General features: G+C 38.7%; 1 protein-coding gene across 1 annotated transcript in view; it reads left to right on the top strand.

Moving 5' to 3' along the window:
- CORIN (corin, serine peptidase) overlaps nucleotides 1-21643 on the top strand; it is a 251745-nt gene that overhangs the window by 18887 nt on the left and 211215 nt on the right. The window contains exon 2 of the mRNA XM_080796927.1: nucleotides 12545-12689. Coding sequence (XP_080653053.1) covers nucleotides 12545-12689 — 145 coding nt within the window. The remainder of the gene's footprint in view (nucleotides 1-12544; nucleotides 12690-21643) is intronic.

Raw genomic sequence — 21643 nt, 5'->3', positions numbered from 1 at the left:
TAAAATCCATTTTGTCTCATATGCATTCCCTGATCGTTTTCAGCTGTAGGGAGTCAATATTTTAGTTCTGTACTCACTTTGCCAATCTGATTGAAATTTTTAAAAGTCACAACATTTCCATTGTCATAGGATCAGTGAGTCAGTGAGGTCTCTGAGATTTGCCTGCACTCAACAGCTTTCTTAATGCTCCGTGAAAAATAGCTGTGGCTTCATTTGACAATATGTTAGGCTCCTCTGCATTTTGGCATAGCATCCTTCAAAATACAGTAACTTATAATCAAGATGTGAAATTTAAAACACTTTAATGAATAAGTGTCAAACATTTAATTTCCTGAGGAATGGATAACCCAACCCTCCTCTCTTTTCCCCCGTAGCCACCATTGTTTCCAAAGCAATATACCGGAAAGGCTTTGAGACAATTTAATATATGCAGAAATATTTCTGATGTTGTATCTACCTTAAAAGGAATCTTTTATTTCTTGAAGATTTGTGTCTGCCACAAAATGGTAACATTGACATGTTTGAGATTGGGGGCAAAGTCATCTCACAAAAAGGACCCAGGGCCCTATTTATCTAACTTGTCCTGATGGGGAGTTGCCTGCTGTTTTGTTCTGAGATCATCTTCTGTAACTGAACAGAAATATGAGCCTCCCACCTTGCTCTGGAGAAAATGAGGTTTACCTTAGAAGGTTTTCTTATTGCCTCGGAAGACATCTCCTCCCTGGAATAAAGATTATTACAACTTTCCTCCAGAGATCAAATTGAGCAAACTCCACTCAGTGTGTTGGAGAGAAGGCAGGACTCAGGGCTCTCTGAACTTGAAAGAGACCTTCTCCCCTCTCTTTCTCCTTCCCTTTCTTCTTCTTCTTCTTCACTAATTTCATTTTATTTTTGGAATATTTGTGGTTGGCACAAGACATTTATTTTTCACCCCTTACAGATATGGAAATATGGTTGGGACTCTGTGATGGCTTTATAAGGTCACCTAGATTTTCAGTGGTGGAGTCAATATTGTACAAGTTGCCTCTGAAACATTCCAATCTTCTCGCTCATATTTTGGCTAAACAATGCTACCCTCAAAACAGAAACACTGAAATGTTACGCTGCCTAGGTACTGGATTATTATTATTATTTTAAGATTTTATTTATTTGTCAGAGAGAGAGAGAGTGAGACCACACAAGCAGGCAGAGGCAGTGAGAGAAGCAGGCTCCCTGCTGAGCAAGGGGACCAATATGGGACTTGATCCCAGAACCCTGAGATCATGACCTGAGCTGAAGGCAGCCACTTAACCAACTGAGCCACCCAGGCGTCCCTGGATTATTATTATTAATTAGTCTCCTCAACAGTAAAAAAAATTGTCGGTTTTTAGTCTCTGTACTGAGCATCCATTCTGGGATGTGTGAATGTGAGACTTGGGGTGGAGGTACAATCTGGTGCTGCTGTTATGTTAATTTTCAAAGGAGAAAATGTGAGCATGGTTGGCTTGCAGAACCATGTGTTGTGGTGTGAACGGAGTAATTTCATTTTGAGAGAGCTCATGAGTTCTTTGAACTTTGTACGCATCAATTAAATACCAGAAAATGGGATGAAAAGACTTACTGAAAACCAGATGCTTGTTCTTCATGCCTCTCGGAACATTAAAAACAAACATCACAACAAAAGACATTTGGGTTTGGCATAACTCAGTGATGGATGATTTAGAGGCATTTTGCTTAATGGTAGAGTGGGAGCTAATATTTGGAGAGTTAACAGATGTCTGGTTTGAGTGTATCTAAATCACCGATCTCTTACTCAATAAATCTACTTAGAGTTCATATAGGGAATACTTTCATAGTTTATTGAGAACAGAAAGGAAAGCATCTAGTGCTGGCAAATTTGCTTCTTAAATATGGGGTAGCCATTGGCTTGTCTTTGCTTAGTGGATAGACAGTGGAAGTGGGTTGAATTAGCCCTTTCTTTAATACTGAAAAAACAATTCAGATCACATTTTGGAGCGATGGTCGTACAGGAGACAATGTTCTAAGCTGAATATTTAGCAGCAAGCCGAGACTTGATATCTGCATTTTCTTCAGGACTGTGAGTGTATTAACATGTGACAGTGTAATATCCCCACAGAGTTTAGAGGAAGCTTCTGTGTCCTGTTCAGGCCACACAAGCCAGAGTGACCTTGTCGTCCTTGCAGGCTGTTCTCTGCACCACTGAACCAGTGGAGTCCAGAATACATTTGCTGGTCATCAGCTTCCTGCCTAGAGAACTAAGGTGCTGTTAGTCTCAAACCAACACATAGTTTGGGTTTGGGATGAATTTTTCTTTTGAATTGTTTTCAACACTGCAAGCAAATCTTTGTTGGTAGGACAGATGGTTATTGAATTTTGCCATAATTTTGCATAAAATCCGATCCCCTGAAATGTGCACTGTCATTTTGGCTTAAGAATGTTTTGATATTTGACTTGCTCATATCATAAACTTCAAAGTAATAAATGGAATTTTACTAAATCTACCAGATCAACATATATGAATTAGAATAACCTTTGGGAAGGAATATTTGTACGTGGTTAAAATTCACAGACCGTTGACTAACCATCCTATGTTAACTAAGTCTACATAATTGTATTTAAGAATATAGCTGTTTTGCTATTTAAGAAAATCCATAACATAGTATCATGTTATGAAGGTAGAATTAACTTTCACATTTCAAAATACTCTGTTAATCTTAAACCGTTTATATATTGCCTCAAGTTTGCGTGATCTTTGGTTATAACTTAAACAAACCCTATTTGAAATAAAAATAATCAATATATCTCTACATCAGATGCTGTACAATCAGAAGTAGCAAGCTGATCTTAATCTCTTTATAGACAGTATCTTTGGATGAATATTACTGCTTTCAGAGCTATTCTAGGCCAAGGATAACGTATGTTTAGCAAAACCTTGGAATGGTCAGGGAATAGGGTTTTTGGCATTGTTGTTAATTAGGTTTTTCATGAATTAAATAGCAACTTGAATCTCCTTTCTATTCTGATTTTTTTACTCTTGAAATGATGTTACTTACACTATGCTAAGCAGAATAACATCCACATCTTTGAAAACTGATCATGAAGGCCAAGACTTGGATTCTTTTTTTTTTTTTTAAAGATTTTCTTTATTTATTTGACAGACAGAGAGCACAAGTAGGCAGAGAGGCAGGCAGAGAGAGAGAGGAGGAAGCAGGCTCCCCACAGAGCAGAGAGCCCGATGTGGGGCCTGATCCCAGGACTCCAAGGCCACGACCTGAGCCGAAGGCAGAGGCCTTAACCCATTGAGCCACCCAGGCGCCCCAAGACTTGGATTCTTAAGGCAAAATATTCTATACTATAGAAACTATAGAAGATTCCACATTTTTCAGAATTACAAAACATTCTCTGGCAATATTTTATAAATTTAATTCTTGACAGTTTGCTTATTTTCTTGTGATTTTTCCATCTCTCTGAAAGATAGAGAACAGTAAATTTATGTATTTAAAGATTCCAGGTAATTAAGGTTTTACTTAATTAGATCAAGGTATTAAAGGTAATTTTGAAATATGACCCTCTAGAAAGAACATGAAAAATACTACAGACAGGCCATTTCTAAAACTTATCTCTTATTACCTGGCTGTTGTAATCCTCCATTATGCCATATCTGGCCTGGGAGGAGACATGGAAACATGGAGACTCAAGGAAAGCTCTATTTCTTACTCCCCAAAAGAGCAGCTGTGCTTAGGGATGGGTGGTTTTGAACTTCTGATGATGAGGGCCATGGGATCTAGGCCTTCACAGGTTTTGGGGCATCTAGATTCAGTTTTTCATGACTCAGTGGGTAAAAAGCTTGGTCTTTTTTCACAGGGACAGAGCTGGTGACTGGATAATGTGTTTTAAGAAGTTCTAAAAGCTGTAGAACTAAGCCAAGTTAAAAAAAAATATGAGATCTCTGGTCTTTCTACTGAGCTTCAGAAAAAGGGACTGAATGACTCAGTATTGCCAATGACCTTGAATTATTTTTATCATATTTTTCACAAAGAACCTCACACTTCTCACCTGTAAATGAGTATTGTAATAACAACCACCTAGTAGAGCTGTTTTGAGAATTAAAAACCATTTTCTATGCAAAACACTGAGAGCAGTGCCTGGCCCACAGGAAATTCTCAGTGGGTTTTTTTTTTTTACTGTATTGTTATTACTTCTGTTGTTATTATTATGTCTGTAGTAAATATTCCAAAATGGAACAACATTTTAGTCCTTGTGTTTCTAAGACTTTTTTGAGAGTGGGAGGGCATATTTAGGTGACTTTATTGATTCATTATTTTTAAAAAAGATTTATTTATTTTAGAAAGAGAGAGAGCGTGTGTGGGAGCAAGAGATAGCCTGTGCACGAGTGGGGGAGGGGCAGTGAAAGAGGGAGAGGGAATCTCAAGCAGACTCCCCAGTGGGCACAGAGCCCAACGGGGCTCCATCCCAGGATGCAGTGATCATGACCTGAGCCAAAATCAAGAGTCGGGTGCTCAACTGACTGAGCCACCCAGGTGCCCTGGTTCATTATTTCAATACTTTTATGGAGTGCCTAGTACAGTCAAGGCCCTTTTTGAGTACTAAGGCTACAATAGGGAGCAAAAACCCAACATGGTCCTTGAGCTCATGGAGCCTACTGTGTAGGAGGAATAACCAATGTAATCTAAGAATCACACACATACATGTAAATTGCAACTGGGATAAAGAGCAGAAAGATGAGAATCATTCACAAGTCATGAGTTGATGAGTGACACAGGCTGGTTGAGAGCTGGAGGGAGGCCATTCTAGGAAGAGTGCTTGTGAGGATCTGGATGAGTAGCAGAAGGTGGCAGAAGTGTAGAGAGAGGGGCCATGAGTGATGTGCAGTGAGCCGATAGACAAGGCAGACCTAGAAGGGTCTCCAGATCCTGCTCTGGAAAGTGGCATCAGCATCACCTGGGAGCTGCTAAGAAATGTACAGTCTCAGGCTCTACCCCAGACCTACCATCTCAGCCTCTCCCAGTGTGTTTCACATGCACACCAACATCTGAGAAGCCTTGTCTTTTATGGCATGTTAAGGAAGCTTGTCTTTGTCTCTGAAGTTTCTGGAGAGTTTTAAGAAGAACCACAATGTGGAGATTGGAAGGGGATGAGTGAGGACATGGGGCAACCAGGGAGGAGATTGCTGAAGTCAGTAGAAATGTGGGGGTTCTGATGGGATTTTGAGATGAACTTGTCCAATGATTGCCTGCATTTTAACTAACCTTACTTTTTTTTTGCTTGCTCCCAGTAACTCCATTTTGGCTACTACACTGGATTGAGAAATTTTTAATTGAAGATTGAAAAGCTCTAATTTACTTAGTTATAAATTTTTTCTTTGGAATTTATCCTTGTTGAAGACATAAAAGGCACTGAGCTCCTGAATAACAGGAGATGATCCACTGTGGCCACACTGAGTTGCGGTTTTTCTGGTCAAAGGCAAACAAACTTGACAGTTATATTATTTATCATGAAAAGCCTTTTAGTGGTTTTTGTCTCCCTCCCATCAAAAGTAAGTATATTAAAAATCCCACACATTTCTTGGGAAAATTTTTTTTAGCTTTAACTGTGAGTAATTTATTCAATTGAGAATGCATATATTTATTCTGATCCTACTAGGTACTAGGCACTGGTTAGTTGCCTAGGGACTAAAAATAATTTTCTGGGCACAGGATGTAAGGATTTGTTGAATGAACTAAACACGTATCTTTACTTCCTGAGATTATAGTTTAGTAACTTTAGTATGTACATATATGACCATGATCCCAAGTAGAAAGTGATAAATGCATAGGCCAGTTGAAATTGCTTCAACTGCAAGTGATAGAATATTTACATTAACAGTGATTTATCAAGAATTTATTCCATTCTCATTTGACTGTAATCTGGGAAATAAGCTGTTCAGGGCTGATAGAGAAGATTCAGAAATCCATCAGGAAGTCAGATTCCCTCTTCTTGCTTTTCAGCCATCTCCTTCATATAGATTTTACGTCAGAGTCTAAAATGGTTTCTTGAGGGGCACCTTGGTGGCTCAGTCAGTTGAGTGTCTGACTCTTGATTCCGGCTCAGGTCATGATCTCAAGGTCATGAAATCAAGCCCTGAGTCAGGCTCTACGCTCAGCCCGGAGTCTTGCTTGAGGATTCTCTCTCCTCTGCCCCTCCTCCTGCTCACATGCTCTCTCTCTCTCTCTCTCAAATAAATAAATCTATCTTTAAAAAAAGTGATAAAATGAATGCTTGAGCTCCAGCCATTACACTTGTATTCCCACAAGCAGTAAAGAAGGACCATACCCCTGTCTTTGAGGACACTTCCTAGAAGTCACCTTTACCACTTCTAATTTCATCTCATGAGCAGGAACTCAGCCACATGGCCTCACACAGCTGCAAGAGAGGCTGAGAGATGTTGTCTTTATTCTAAGTTGACATTACATATTGGTCCAACTAAATTTTAGGATTCTCTTTCTAAGATCAAAGGAAAAGAATAGATGCTAGCAGCCAATCAGTTTCTGCCACTGGCCAGAAATTCAGATGAAGCAGAGGGAGATGATGTGTATCTAAATGATCAAGGGAGGCTTTCTGAATGGGGTTGAAGATGAATTACTTCTCTAAGGATTTGAGCTTAGGCAGGTAGATTTGGGAAAATAGTCTAGAGCTATGATTTCCAAACTGAACAGAGGTACCCCCAAACAGCAGTGATGCATAGAGGCTCTGCTAGTTATTTTCAATTTTTGAGGGAAATCCAGTGATACACAACATTTGTTGGTTACCAAATGAAAAACTAGGTTGAGATAGTTCATTGTCAACATTAGATTGTACTGTATTCCTTTTGATGTTGCCTGTCTTCATAAAGCTAGGTTCTTGGTGGTGGTTGTGTAACACGTTGTTCCATGGAAAAATCTATGTGAAACAGGCAATGAGTGATGGTGATTTCCAATCTGATTCTGAGGTTTGAGGTATTGTGCACTGCCCAACAGATACACACATTATATTTGTAAGTAATTGTCATTATTGAAGAATAACATGAAAATGATTTTTATTTCAAATTATGTGTTGCACTTTTTCAAATGTCTACTAAGTTTTTAGGATAAAGATACTGATAAGATAATTGGACCAAGAGACTTAATAAGTGGAATTGTTAGGCATTTCTTTTGGTTTAGGCCATTGAAAAAAATTACCTGGACACATAGTGCCCTGAACCAAGAATATCTGGGAATCTCTGATTTAGGGGGTGAATTAAGTAACAAAACCACTTTGTTTCATGTTCTTAACAAAGATGGTATTTAAAAAATTTTGTCTGTAATAAAATTCACTAAAATGTACTTCTTAAACTACAAAATTTTCTAGCTGACATCAAAGCTTTTAATAGGAAATGTGAGTATGGAGTTGTACTAATGATCCTAGTAAAAGCTGATTCTATTAATTTTAGTATATTTTTTCTGAAAGGGAAATATTTTCACTTGTTTACCAAATACATTTTCAATTTCGTGACTTGAGAATGGACTCGGTAAGGCATATACAATTTAAAAAGTAGTAGTAATTTGCATAATGATGCACAGAGCAATTTTTGTTTAGGCAATTTAATTCACTTATTTATTCAACAGGTATAATCCACTTCTGATTGTACTCAAGTGCTACTCCAGATGCCAGGTGTATGCTGATGAGAAAAGGGAGGTATTTTCATTTAAAGAGAGCGTCACAACTGAGTTAAAATTATTTATGTTATGATTACAGAAGCAGGTATCTTTTTATTCTAAAACAGTTTTTGCCATTTGCAGCTGTAGAAGTATTCCTAAGACTGTACTATGTGTTAGTGAAGTCAAATGCTGCGGGAAGGCAGAATAGGATAAAGGCTAATGCAGCTGAAATATCAACTGTGGTCTCTTTGACCTTTGAAACCTTAATAAAATGGACTTGAAATTCCATATACTCCTTTGGAAGTCCAAAGCCCTCCCCAGATCTCTGCCAAGCCACTGGGTCTATGCTTCTCATGATCATCTCTGGTTCCAGGCTCTCAATCTTCTGAATTAGTTCAGTTTGGGGATCATTTTTATGTTGCCTTTTCTCATCATCCAGTGATATGCAGTCTCTCACTGGGGCTAGAGTGTGGAGAATAAATTAGGGAGTGCAAGATTAGATGTAGGTAAACCATTCCAGGTGAGACACGATGGTAGTTTTTACTAGAATGTAGGATCTATGAGGCTGGAGATTTTCACTCTGCCTGATATATAAGTGCACAAACAGTACCTGACACACAATAGGTGCTCAATTACTTTTTCCTGAGATAGGGAGCTCTGAAAAAATACCAGACATGGGGAAAAAGATTATTTATTTGGTTTCAGACATGTTAGGTATGAGGTATTTTTGTAACATCCACTGGGGAGATGTCAAATGCCCAGTTGGATACAAAAGTCTGCAGCTCAGGGGAATGATCTACGCTTGCTAAGTAAAGATGTAAGTCACATGTGTAGTGCTGGCAATCGAGCTATTTGTGTGGACGACATTGCCTGGAGAGCATGAATGTGAGAAAAGAACTTACAGAAAGAGAAGGAATGACCAGACAGGGAGGAGAAAGAGAAGTCAAGAGAAGAAAGTGTTTGCAGCAGATGGGAGGGGCTAACTGAGAATTCGATCTCTCACATGGTGCTGGGATGTCATTACAACGATGACTAAAAAATGTCTTTGGAATAGAGCAACTTTAAGGTCATTGGTGACCATTGCAAAAGCTCTTTTGGTGCAGTGACAGAAGTGGGTCCCAAATCGTACAAGAGTAAACAGTAAGAGAAGAAATTTGGACAATAAATATTAACAACTCCTAGGGTGTTTTGGATGAGAGAGAGAGGACAGTGGCTGAAGTGTGATATAGGCTTGAGGATGGTTAAATAAAAAATAACTGGAAAGACCTAAACTTGATAAAAAGCTGATGGCAGGGAGAGAGAGGGAAAGAGAACAGGAGAGAACTTGAACATACAATTTAATGGAGAATTAAGATGTAAAATTCCTGAAAAGGGAGAAGGAGATGGAATCTCTCACAAAAGTAGGAGGATTCATCTTAAATATGGAGAGCCTTCAATAGCTTCTGTGTTTGAACAGGAGAGAAGGTTCTATAAATGATCACGTGTGTAGGTTTAGATTTAGATAGATGAGGCAATGCTCATTTGATTGTTTTTTATTCTCTCTGTAAGATGGAAATTGAAGTGGGTCATCTGAGCTTGAGGGCAGAGTGGGAGATGGTAGTTTGAGGAGAATGGAGAGCCCTCTGAGCTTGAGGGCAGAGTGGGAGATGGTAGTTTGAGGAGAATGGAGAAGGCTTTACATCAGCAACTGAGTAGTCCTCTACAGCTACATTCGACTGTCCAGGTGTAGATACAGAGAGAGTAGATCATTGGATTCATCTGGTGTTGGATTTACATGATGGAGAGGGGAAAAGAAAATCCAGAGGGGTAGGCAGGTCCAGGGCATTGGCAGGAGTATTGTTTCATTAATGGTCCAAAGAGTCTAAAGGAGATATGTAGGGAATTGAAAAAAGGAAAAAGCTGATAGACTGGGAGGAGATAGAGGTACCCATGGACAGCAGGTCAGAATTATGTCTTCAGATTCTCTACAATGTCTTACCTGATCTTCCAGCAAGAAATTGTATTCCTATCTTTTGAATTCCTATGGCACTTTAGCTGTAAGTCTCACGGAGCTTGTCATTTGCTACCTTGACATATAGTTATATTATTTATGGACATATCTCTCTTATTAGGCTGAACTTTTGAGGGACAATTGGTCTGAAATCATTGTAAAATCCATCACTGTGCTTATTATAATAGTAGGTGTTCAATAACTAATTGTTGAGTAAATAAGTAAGTAGAGTCTACTACTGCCTGTGTTGGGCTACAGTCCTACACTTGCTTATCTCCAAGCCTGAAAGGGCACCATCCACCCAATGCTGGCCTTGTAATCAATGCACTATTGCAGCTCTTATATTAAATTGTGTCAGTGTGTTGGTGTGCAAACTTGGGAGCTTCTTCGGTTAAAATTTGAAACTGGCCTCCATGTACAGAGGGCAAGGTGGTGCTAAAGAAAGAGGCAGACCACTTCAGATTGGTAGATGGCAGGTTTAATAAGCAAGGGAACTTACTATGAGGCTTGTTTGGGCAGACACGATGAGTACTTTTCCACACCTGCCAGCCAGAATCATTAAAGTTTATATAGAGGCTTTAACTGGGTTCAGCCAAGTGTTTTGTCCAGATGGTCTCAACAGCACATTGCTCTCTCAAGGCTGCATTCTTGAAAATGGCTTTGGCTGTGGGAACAGTGGTACATTTCAAGGACATTTCAAGGGGATGAGGAGCCTCTGATTCTCTGGGTTCAGCCCACGGGCCAATGGGTGCTCACATCCTTTTCATGGTCTCCTCTAACACAGTGCCATGTCTTCTTGCAGATCAAATTGTAAATGAACTCTGCATGATCTCACCTTGGCTGGTGGATTAAACCAGGTGCAGAGGCAATGGGTCGGTAAAGACATTAACCTAGGAGATCAAGCCATTCTCAAGCTAACATCGTATGTTCTTTCAAATAATATGTCTCATTGGGTATTCTTAAAATTACAGAGGCTATCATTACATCACAGTGTATGTAGTGAACACTGCTTGCAATATGTGTTAGTGAACAAGAATTGATTCTGTTTGAGGCAGAATAAAGCAGAAATGGAGTATCATATATGCCTTGCAATTCAGAAGAACCTATCAGAGTTGCCTTTTTAATCCATGGGAAATTATCAAGTACTTGTTATATGCTATAAAAAAGCAAGTGCAGGACCAACAACGTCTTGTTTGTGATAAGGCTCTGTCTCAAAGGCCACTCATTTTTCAAAATCAGGGATCTGTTATAGGGGAAGAACCAATGAACCCTGAATAATGCATGGCATTGTGGGGAGGACGAAGAAGTGAAGAGTCTTGTGGTTCTTGAAGTAGTAGAATGTCTGTTAGCAAAATATGGAAATCAGGAGAAGAACTGGTTTAAGTGTAGGGATAGAGGGACACCTGGGTGGCTCAGTTGGTTAAGCGGCTGCCTTCGGCTCAGGTCATGATCCCGGCGTCCTGGGATCGAGTCCCGCATCGGGCTCCTTGCTCAGCAGGGAGCCTGCTTCTCCCTCTGCCTCTGCCTGCCTCTCTGTCTGCCTGTGCTCACTCTCTCTGACAAATAAATAAAAAAAATAAAAAAAAAATTAAAAAAATGTAGGGATAGAGAGAAGACTAGTTTGATTTTGGACATGTTAAGAAGAGATGCTGCTAAGCACTAGGCATTGGAAATATATGATAAAACTTGAAAGGAAGTTTGGGACTCAAGAGAAATTTGGGAGTTAGTTATGCAGAGGTTATTATTCATGCTCTGAAACTGTCACAGGAGAAAATGCAAGGAGTGTCAGAAGTCTAAGAGAAAACCACGAGAAGCACCTTCACGTGGGACTGGAAGAACTGCTCATAGTGTGAGATTCAAATCACTTAAAGAAAATATTTTATTTATTTATTTAATAGAGCGAGAGAGTGGAGGGTGAGGGGAGAGGGAAAAGCAGAGGGAGAGGCAAACTCCCCACTGAGCAGGGAGCCGGACATGGGGCTCGATCCCAGGACCCCAGGATCATGACCCAAGCTGAAGGCAGCTGCTTAAACCGACTGAGTCACCTAGGTGCCCCTCAAATCACTTTTAATTTCATCTCGGATTCCTGTTGAAAAAGTCACTGCCTAAGCTAGCCATTTGTAATAAACAAATTTCCAGACATCATCTCTGGCAAGAGATGGAACTAAAAATTAAAGTATTTAATTTAAATTTAAATTAGCAAAATTTCAAGTGTTTGAAGATAAGAACTTTTATCTGAACCCCTTGACTGCATCTCATAATCTACTCACCGATGGATAGGTTACACTGGCAGTGTAGACAGTGGAGTCCTGAGGGGTTGTCAGTGTTTAACTAGTCAACAAGACAGGCTCTTTTTCAGTGTTCAACTTCAGCCACTAAATACATTTAACCTTGCTGAATGGCTGAAAATTCATTTTATCCAGATTCATGCAGAGTTGGGTTAGGACTGGTGAGACAAATAACAATGAAGTCTGAGTAATGTCCTGTCTACACCCACTCACCAATATGCAACCACGGTACTAGGCTGTGTTTGCTTATAGCTCTGGGCCATGCTAATTTGTAGCCCTTCGGAATAATACTAAATTGGCAGATATGTTAAAAAAAATCAAGGTGGAATCACTTTAAAAGTTCATGTACTCCTGAAAAACATTTCTGAAATAGATGATTTTCTCTGCTCTGAATGTGGTTGTACAGTTATTTGTTCATTTATTAGCATGATTTAGTGACCGAGTTCATTTCCATGCCCTCAAGGACACGCACCAGAATCTCTCAGGACTGCTGCTGCTCTGAATGGACAGCCGTACTCTAAAATTCCATATGGCCTCTTGAGTTGCTTTGTAATATTAAAACCACGTTTCCTTTTCTCCTTTTGCTTTAGGTCTTGGGAGCTGTTGACAATAACATGGGTGATGGCTGCTCTCAGAAGGCAGCTACTGCTAATATTCTCCGCTTTCTGTTGCTGGTGTTGATTCCGTGTATCTGTGCGCTCGTCGTCCTGCTGGTGATCCTGCTTTCCTTTGTTGGTGAGTGATGTCGCTGTGAGAGAAAAATGAAGTCAAAATTCAAATGAGCCTAACCGTGATTTCTTTTTAGTATTTAGGTAACCTAAAGTGTCAACATGATGGAGGGTTATCTATTGATTATCTTAGGCAACTCTGAAGTTTCAGCCACCGAAATCATTCTGCTAGTTATTTCTATTAATAGAAATCGATGGAGTAATTGATGCAAAGCATTCAAGGTGTAATTACCAGGTGTCAGGCACTTTGAAAGTCCCTGAGAACTTAGGGATGGTTAAATTAGTCTGTCTTCCATAGGAACTCATGGTTGAGAGGAAGACGTGATTATGACTTAAGGCAACACATGTTGATGATGGAGGCATATGCAAGGTACTTTGGGGAACAAAGAAGCCTTCATGAGGCATTAACATTTTAACCTTTGGAATAGTTCGTAGAAATTCAGGTAAGAAGGCAATCACGCATGAGTTTGGCAGAGAAAACAGCAAGTGCCAAAGTATGACCCCGTGATAGATGGAGACAGACTTAGGATAGTGGGTGGAATCTTGGCACTGGGAGGAAAAACAGCTAGATTGATAGATGAAATCCGAATGACACAGGACCTTGCATGTTGTCCTAAGGAAATTGGGCTTCAACACCTGGATTATTGATTTTCAAACTCTACACAGAAACAAGTTTCAGAGGAGGAGTTTCAACGTTTTGACTTACAATTCTACAAAATAAATCTTAAGCGCATGCTCAAACTGAAAGTTTTAACCAAGTGGAGACCAGCAACCGAATAATTTGTGCTGACAGATTAATTCATTTGTATTTGGATCTTGCTATCTTTTTAAATAAACAATATGTTAAAAGGTGAACGATTGGAGGAGAAAATCCAAAATATTACCTTTGGTAGCTACCTATTGCTGTGAATTTGGATTTTTTGGGTCACATGTAGACAAGTGAAATAGAGAAATAAATACCAAGATGATTCTGATCAAATTGCTTACCAACGATCTTGAATTTTTTATTTCACCAAAACTACCTATTATTTTCTCAATGTCTGGTTTTTAATATGACACACATTAACAACTTATGCAGTAAATTAATCCTAATAAAATACAGCTTGTATCTATTTGTAGATATTAGGATCTTATCTGATATTTATTTGAAAATAGTGTCTATCTGCTACAAAAATGCTTGAAAACCATTGCCATGGGTGGTAGTTTACCATTGGAGGATCTATCCAAGTTGGGAGAAATCTGATCAAATTTGCATTTGCAGAAGACAGTAGACCTAGATGCACTGCAGAGGATTGGAGGCAGAAAGGATTGGAGGTGGCTTTTTTGAAGCTCTGGCTGTGCCTACATTAGCATTTGTTAAGCATTAAGTTAGCATTAAGGCATTTGGTGCATTAAAATCAACAGAAATGAAGACTCACTAGATTTTGGGGTGAAGGAGAAGAGGGATCAATATTGACTGCTTGATTTTTGGCTTAGGAAATCAGGGTGATTTTGGTGCCATCTGTTAACGTGGGAAATAAAGGTGGAGGAGTGGGACGCACATAGATGAAGGGCAGGTTGGAAGTTGAGTTTGGTCATGTTAACTCAGAGATACTTGGGGGACAACAAAATACGGTGACATCATAGTCCGGGTGCATTCATCTTGGGCAAATTCAATAGTACAGACATGATCAAGAAATGAATGTAGGAATATAGGAACATGTTGGTTTTCTAAGGAAATTTCAAGGGAAATTGCAACTCTATATGATTTTTGGCTTCTGTGCTCACTTTAGAACTTAACCCGCACTGCACTGTTATTAACCTGAAGCTGGAAGTATCCAGAAAGGGAGCTCAGAAGGGAGTCCTGACTTCAGTTACAAAGGTGGGAGTCTGACTGGCAGTTGAAGCAGGAGAAGTAGATGAACTGGAAAGAAGATGTGTACTGATGAAAAGCTGAGGGCAGGGGCACCTGGGTGGCTCAGTGGGTTAAAGCCTCTGTCTTTGGCTCAGGTCATGATCCCAGGGTCCTGGGATCAAGCCCCACATCGGGCTCTCTGTTCAGCAGGGAGCGTGCTTCCCCTCCTCTCTCTCTGCCTGCCTCTCTGCCTACTTGTGATCTCTGTCTGTCAAATAAATAAATAAAATCTTAAAAAGAAAAAAAAGAAAGAAAAAAGAAAAGCTGAGGGCAAAGGCCCTGGAGTATTTAAGGGGGAAGATAAAGAAAGAGGAGGAAGTAAGGGATACAGGAAGAATGGTCAGACAAGAAGAAAAGAACCTGGAAATGCTGGGTTTCGCAGCTGCCAAGAGAGGAGAGACACTTCAGAAGTCAGACAGTGATAAGAAGACTGAGAGGGGCGCCTGGGTAGGCTCTGTCAGTTAAGCGTCTGCCTTTGACTCAGGTCAGATCCCAGGGTCCTGGGATTGAGCCCTCTATCCAGGCCCCCAATAAGCCCCCATTGAGCACCCCCCCCCGAGCCCCCCCATCAGGCTCCCTGCTCAGCAGGGAGCCTGCTTCTTCCTCTCCTACTGCCTTTCCTCTTCCAGCCCACCCCGTCCTGTGCACATGTTCCTTCTCTCTAATAAATAAATAAGATTTTTTTTTTTTTTTAAAGAGAGAAAGTGTCTCAGCGCAGCAGCATTCAGGTTTTTTCTTTTTTTTTTTTAAACTTTATTTTATTTTTTCAGTGTTCCAAAATTCATTGTTTATGCATCACACCCAGTGCTCCATGCTATACATGCCCCCCATAATACCCACCACCAGGCTCATCCAACCCCCCACCACCCCTCCCCTCCAAAACCCTCAGTTTGGTTTTCTATTGGAATTTTAGGCAGCCTGTGCCCACATTGTACTAACTGTGGCCAGCTCTCAGGCTACAGGCTGGACAAAACTGAAGTTCATCTTTGCCACCCTTTCCTTCCAAGACTCCGCACCCCTCCAGAGTTAGCCAGCTTTTGTTTCCTGTCCAGGGTCTTCAAGTACTTGTGTGTTTTGTCTAGATTTATAGCTGTTATCTGTGCGAGTGTCTGTCTGGTTCTACCAATCATACCGCTGTCAGTTTTCAATCTAATTCTGGTAATAGTGTATTCAGAGGCTCACACACATTGAAAACGACTTTCTTTCATTCTCAGGGTAGAATGCAAATAGAAGTTTTAAACACATTTTAAGTACCTCAGTGCTGAGAGGCCTCTCAACAGAGGAGAGATGCAATTAAGACAGTGCTATATTTCGGTTAAGTTTGTTTGTTTGTTAGTTCCTATCCTTATAGCTTTATTGAAATATAATTCACGTATCTGCTTAAAGTATATATTTGAATAATTTTTAGTATATTCACAGGTAAGTGTAACCTTCGCTACAATCAGTTTTGGAACATTTTTACCACTTCAAGAAGAAACTGTACTTTTCACTGTCAGTCTCCTGTCTTTCCATAGCCCCCCTGTCCCAACCCTAAGCTATCACTAATCTGTGTAATAATGTCTCTATAGAGTTCCCTATTCTGGACATTTCATATCACCATATGTGGTTTTTGTAACCAGTTTTTTTTTTTTAAGATTTTATTTATTTATTTGAGAGACAGAGATCACAAGTAGGCAGAGAGAGATAGGGGGAAGCAGGCTCCCCACTGAGCAGAGAGCCCGATGCAGGGCTCGATCCCAGGACCCTGAGATCATGACCTGAGCTGAAGGCAGAGGCTTAACCCACTGAGCCACCCACCCAGGTGCCCCTAACCAGTTTTTCTAATTTGGTATAATATTTTCAATGTTCTATTATATTTCTACTATAGTCTATTATATCCTATTATGTTCTATTTCACGTTCTATTATGTTTCAGTATTTCATCCCTTCTTACAGCCAAATAATATTCTGTTGTGTGGATTTACCACATTTTCTTTGTCCATATACCAATTTTAGTTGTTTCCATCTTTTGCCTATTATGAATAATGTTGCTCTGAACATTCATGTACAAGTTTTTGTCTGAATATATGTTTTCATTTCTTTTGGGTTTATACCTAGCAGTAGATTTCTTTTATATGGGGTTAGGAAGTATACCATTTATAACCACTTCTAAGTACCACTATGGCTTATATTTAGGTAACCTTTAGAAAATGGGGGTTTCCCGGACATTTTCTTCAAAAGCATTCTTTTCATAGATTCTGCACCAGATGATATATGGATATAGTAAGTAATATCTCCTCAAATAAACATTTCCTATTTTATAACTGAGATGTTTGTCGCTTTAATGAGCAATAAAACCATTTTATATTTGTGTTTTAAAAAAACCTCATTAAATCCTGCTTCCTTTTAAACATGTTCTGTTTGGTTTGCGTTTATAACTCCATACTCTTTCAAAGTTTTATAGTTATTTATGGGATAGTTATGCTATGGATGGTGGGATGCCAAATTTGTATAAATTTTGTATAAATAGCAGGAACTGTAGCTTCAAAGGACAAAGATAATAGTGAGAGGATTATTATTTAAAAAAAGATGATAAAAGCTTTATGCTAATACATATGCCTTATGTGTCTCTAATTTTGTCTCTTTGGGCTTCTCTCATGTATAAAATCAAGTGGAAAAGAGATTCCTGAAGATAAGAGAGTTGGACTTTTCTGAATAATTATTTCAGTGGCAGTATATAGAACGGAGCAATAGCAAATTGTTTCTCTCCTCAACCCCCAAAACCGAAGTTGGAACTACAAAGTCTTAGCTTAGTTTCGTTTAGTGTTTCTAAAATCAGCAGATACTGTGAGCTGTCCATATGGTTCCAAAGATTTGGACTCTGAAATAAAGATTCTGTTTTTTAAAAAATCAAAGTCCAGGATCAGATAAATTACAAGGTGGATTTTACCAAACATTTAAGGAAGAGTTAATATGTATTCTCCTTAAACTGTTTCAAAAAATAGAAGAGGAAGGAGAGCCTACAAAGACATTCTTTGTGGCCAGCATTACCCTGACACCAAAACCAGACAAAGACAACACACACACACGCACGCAAACAACCACATACACAACCACACACACAACCACACACAAACTATAAGTCAATATGTTTGATGAACACAGATGCAAAAATCCTTAACAAAATAGCACACCATTCAATAATACATTGAAAGGATTATCACCTCAATCAAGTGGGATTTATTCTGGGGATGCAAGGATAATTTAATATTTGCAAATCAATCAATGTGATAAACTACATGAACAAAATGAAGAATAAAAATCATGTGATCATCTTAATAGATGCAGAAAAGCATCTGACAAAATTCAACAACTGTTCATGATAAATACTCTCAACAGTGTGAGTGTATATATAGGTCTAATATAGGTCATGTATAAAACACCCACAGCTAACATCATACTCAATGGGGAAAAACTGAGAATTTTTCCTCTGAGACCAAGAACAAGACAAGGATGTCCATTCTCACTACTTTTATTCAACATAGTACTGGAAGTCCTAACCACAGCAATCAGAAAAGCAAAAGAAATGAGTCATCCATATTGGTAAGGAAGAAGATAAGCTGTCACTATTTGAAGATGACTTGATACCATACATAGAAGATCCTAAAGACTCCACCAAAAAACTATTAGAAGTAATCAATGAAGTCAGCAAACTTGCAGGATACAAAATTAACCCCCAGAAATCAATAGTATTTCTGTACACTAGGAATGAGTAGCATCAATAGGAGAAATTACGAAAACAATTCCATTTACAATTGCACCAAAAAGGATAAAATACCTAAATAAACTGAACCAAGGAAGTGAAAGACCTGTACTCTGAAAGCTATAAAACACTGATGAAAGAGTTGGAGATTACAGAAACAAACGGAAAGACGTTCCATGCTCATGGATTGGAAGAATGAGTATTGTTCAAATGTCCATACCACCCAATGTCCAAACAATCTACAGATTCAGTGTAGTCACTATCAGAACACTGAGAGCATTTCTCGAAGAACTAGAACAAGTAATACTAAAATTTTGATAGAATCAAAAAGATCCCAAATAGCCAAAGCCTTCTTGGGAAATAAGAACAAAGTTGAAGAGATCACAATTCCAGATTTTAAGATATACTACAAAGCCTTAGTAATCAAAACAATATAGTGCTAGCGTAAAAAAAGACACATAGAATAATGAAAGAGAATAAAGAGTCCAGAAATAAAGCCATATTTATATGGTCAATTAATCTATGACAAAGAAGGCAAGACTATGCAATGGGAAAAGTCTCTTCAACAAATGGTGTTGGGAAAACTGGACAGCTGCAGGCAAAAGAATGAAATTGGACCACTTTCTTATGCCATTCACAAACATAAACACAAAATGGATTAAAGAGGTAAGTGAGAGATCTGAAACCATAAAATTCCCAGAAGAAAACATAGGCAGTAATTTCTTTGATAATGGCCATAGAAATGTTTTCCTTGATATGTCTGTTCTAGCAAAGGAAACAAAAGCAAAATTAAACGATTGGGACCACATAAAAATAAAAAGCTTCTACACAGTGAGGAAACCATAAGCAAAACAAAAAGACAATGTATTGAATGGGAGAAGGTATTTATAAAAGATAAAACTGATAAGGGGTTAATATCTAAAATCTATAAAGAACTTCTACAGCTTAACACCAAACACCCCCAAATAATCTAATTAAATATGGGCAGAGGATCTGAATAGACATTTTTCCAAAGAAGATGTACAGACACATCAAAAAATGATCACCATCATCAATCAAGGAAATTTGCAAGGAAATGCAAATTAAAACAAAATGAAATATAACGTTTTGGCTCTCAGAATGGCTAAAATAAAAAACATAAGAAATGATAAGTGTTGGTGAGGATGTGGAAATAAAGGAACCCTTGGGCACAGTTTTTGGGAATGCAAATTGGTGAAGCCCTTGTGAAAAATAGTGTGGATATTCTTCAAAAAAAAATTAAAAGTAGAATTACTGTGTGATCCAGCAATTCTACTACTGAGTATTTACTCAAAGAAAATGAAAAAACTAACTCAGAAAGATACATGTACCCCTATGCTTACTGCAGCATTACTTACAATGGCCAAGATTTGGAAGCCACCCAATTTTCCGTCAGTAGACAAATGGATAAGAGGCAGTATATACATACATATGTATATATATATATATATATATATATAGAGAGAGAGAGAGAGAGAGAGAGAGAGATGATAGATAGATATAGATATAGATATATAGATATGAAATGGAATATTTTGCAGCCATTTAAAAAAGGATGAAATCTTGCTATTTGTGACAACATCGATGGGCCCAAAGTCTATTACGCTGAGTGCATTAACTCAGACTGAGAAAGATAAATACCATATGATTTCACTCAAATGTGGAATCTAAAAAACACAAAACAAGTGGATAAGCAAACAAAAAGCAGAACCAGACTATAAGTACAAAGAACAGACTGATGATTGCCAGAGGGAAAGGGGTAGGGGATGGGCAAAATGGGTGGAGAGGAGTGGGAGATACAGTCTTCCAGTTACCACCAAGAGAATAAGCCACAGGGATAAAAGGCACAGCATAGGGAATACAGTCGATGATATTATAGCAGTGTTGTATGGTGACAGACGGTGACTACACTTGTGAACATAGCATAACAGAGAGAAGTTGAACTATTATGTTGCACACGTGAAACTAATGTGACACTCTGTGTCAATTATACTCAAAAATGTTTTTTAAAAAAAGATTTAGGTTGTTGAAAGACATTGAAAGGAAAACTGAAGAGTGGGGGAGTTATAATATTCTACCTAGGTTTTTTTTTTTTTTTTTAAAGATTTTATTTATTTATTTGACAGACAGAGATCACAAGTAGGCAGAGGGGCAGGCAGAGAGAGGAGAAAAGCAGGCTCTCCACGGAGCAGAGAGCCCGATGCGGGGCTCGATCCCAGGACTCTGGGATCATGACCTGAGCCGAAGGCAGAGGCTTTAACCCACTGAGCCACCCAGGCGCCCCTCTACCTAGGTTTTTATTTCTTTAGTTATAGCTTAATAATGGAGAGCCATGTGACATAGAAAAATAATTTATAATAATTTATAAGGCTGGGGTTTAGTGTTCTTCCTCTTCCATTTACTAGATGTGTGGGTTTTGGTCAGATGCTTTAACTTCTCTGTCAGAGGAGGAATTAAATTCTTACTCATGTCACAGAATTATTATGTAAGTCGAATGAAATTAAATTTGTTGTAGTCTTTTCGTAAACAACAAAAGTTATTATGGAAGTAAAGAATTAGATTTTATTATACTCAAAAATTGACTAAAAACGTGTTTATTTCTTTTTAACTCTATCCATAAGAACTAAAATTTTTGTGCTATGATCCATTGTCATTGTAATCCCATAATCCATAACCTCAATAACTCTACAACCTAGCCATTGCCTCAGTATGTTTTAATTGCCAGTGAAGTCACTAGGAAGGAATAAATTTGACTGTGGGATTTGCAATGTGATGGCAAGTTTCACACAACTCTTATACTTAGACCCGAAGATTAATTTCAGAGGCTAATCCATTTCTTATCAGAATTAAACCAGCAGCAGGTAATGCTGCCTTCCCATGCCTAGAAGAGTCAGCTTTTGTAAGAGTACTTTATTAGAGATTGCATTGATATCTGCCTTAAATTATATATAAATATATAAATAATACATAAACACGTATATGCAATATTTAAAGTAAAACTATTTGGGTATGTTGGGAAACATTCGACAAGATAGAATTGCAGCTGTATTGTGGCACTATTCTACCCTTTAATGAACATGTATTGAGTGTAAGGCAGTGTGTTATGGCACTGAATAAAACCTACCCTCATGGGCTCCACAGTTCAGGGAGGGACGAAGGCATTAAAAAATGATCACACAATTAATTAATGACACCAGAGGTGACTCTGATGTGGGAAGAGACAGTTGCTGTGTGAGTTCATGACAGGGGCCCAAAGCTAGTTTGAGTTGAGGATGGACTTTTCGGTTGGAGTAGCACTGCCAATATGA

This window comes from Martes martes, assembly GCF_963455335.1.
Source record: "Martes martes genome assembly, chromosome: 2".
NCBI lineage: Eukaryota > Metazoa > Chordata > Mammalia > Carnivora > Mustelidae > Martes > Martes martes.
The sequence above is the reverse complement of the archived record's forward strand: the minus strand, read 5'-3'. Positions and strand labels throughout refer to the sequence as shown.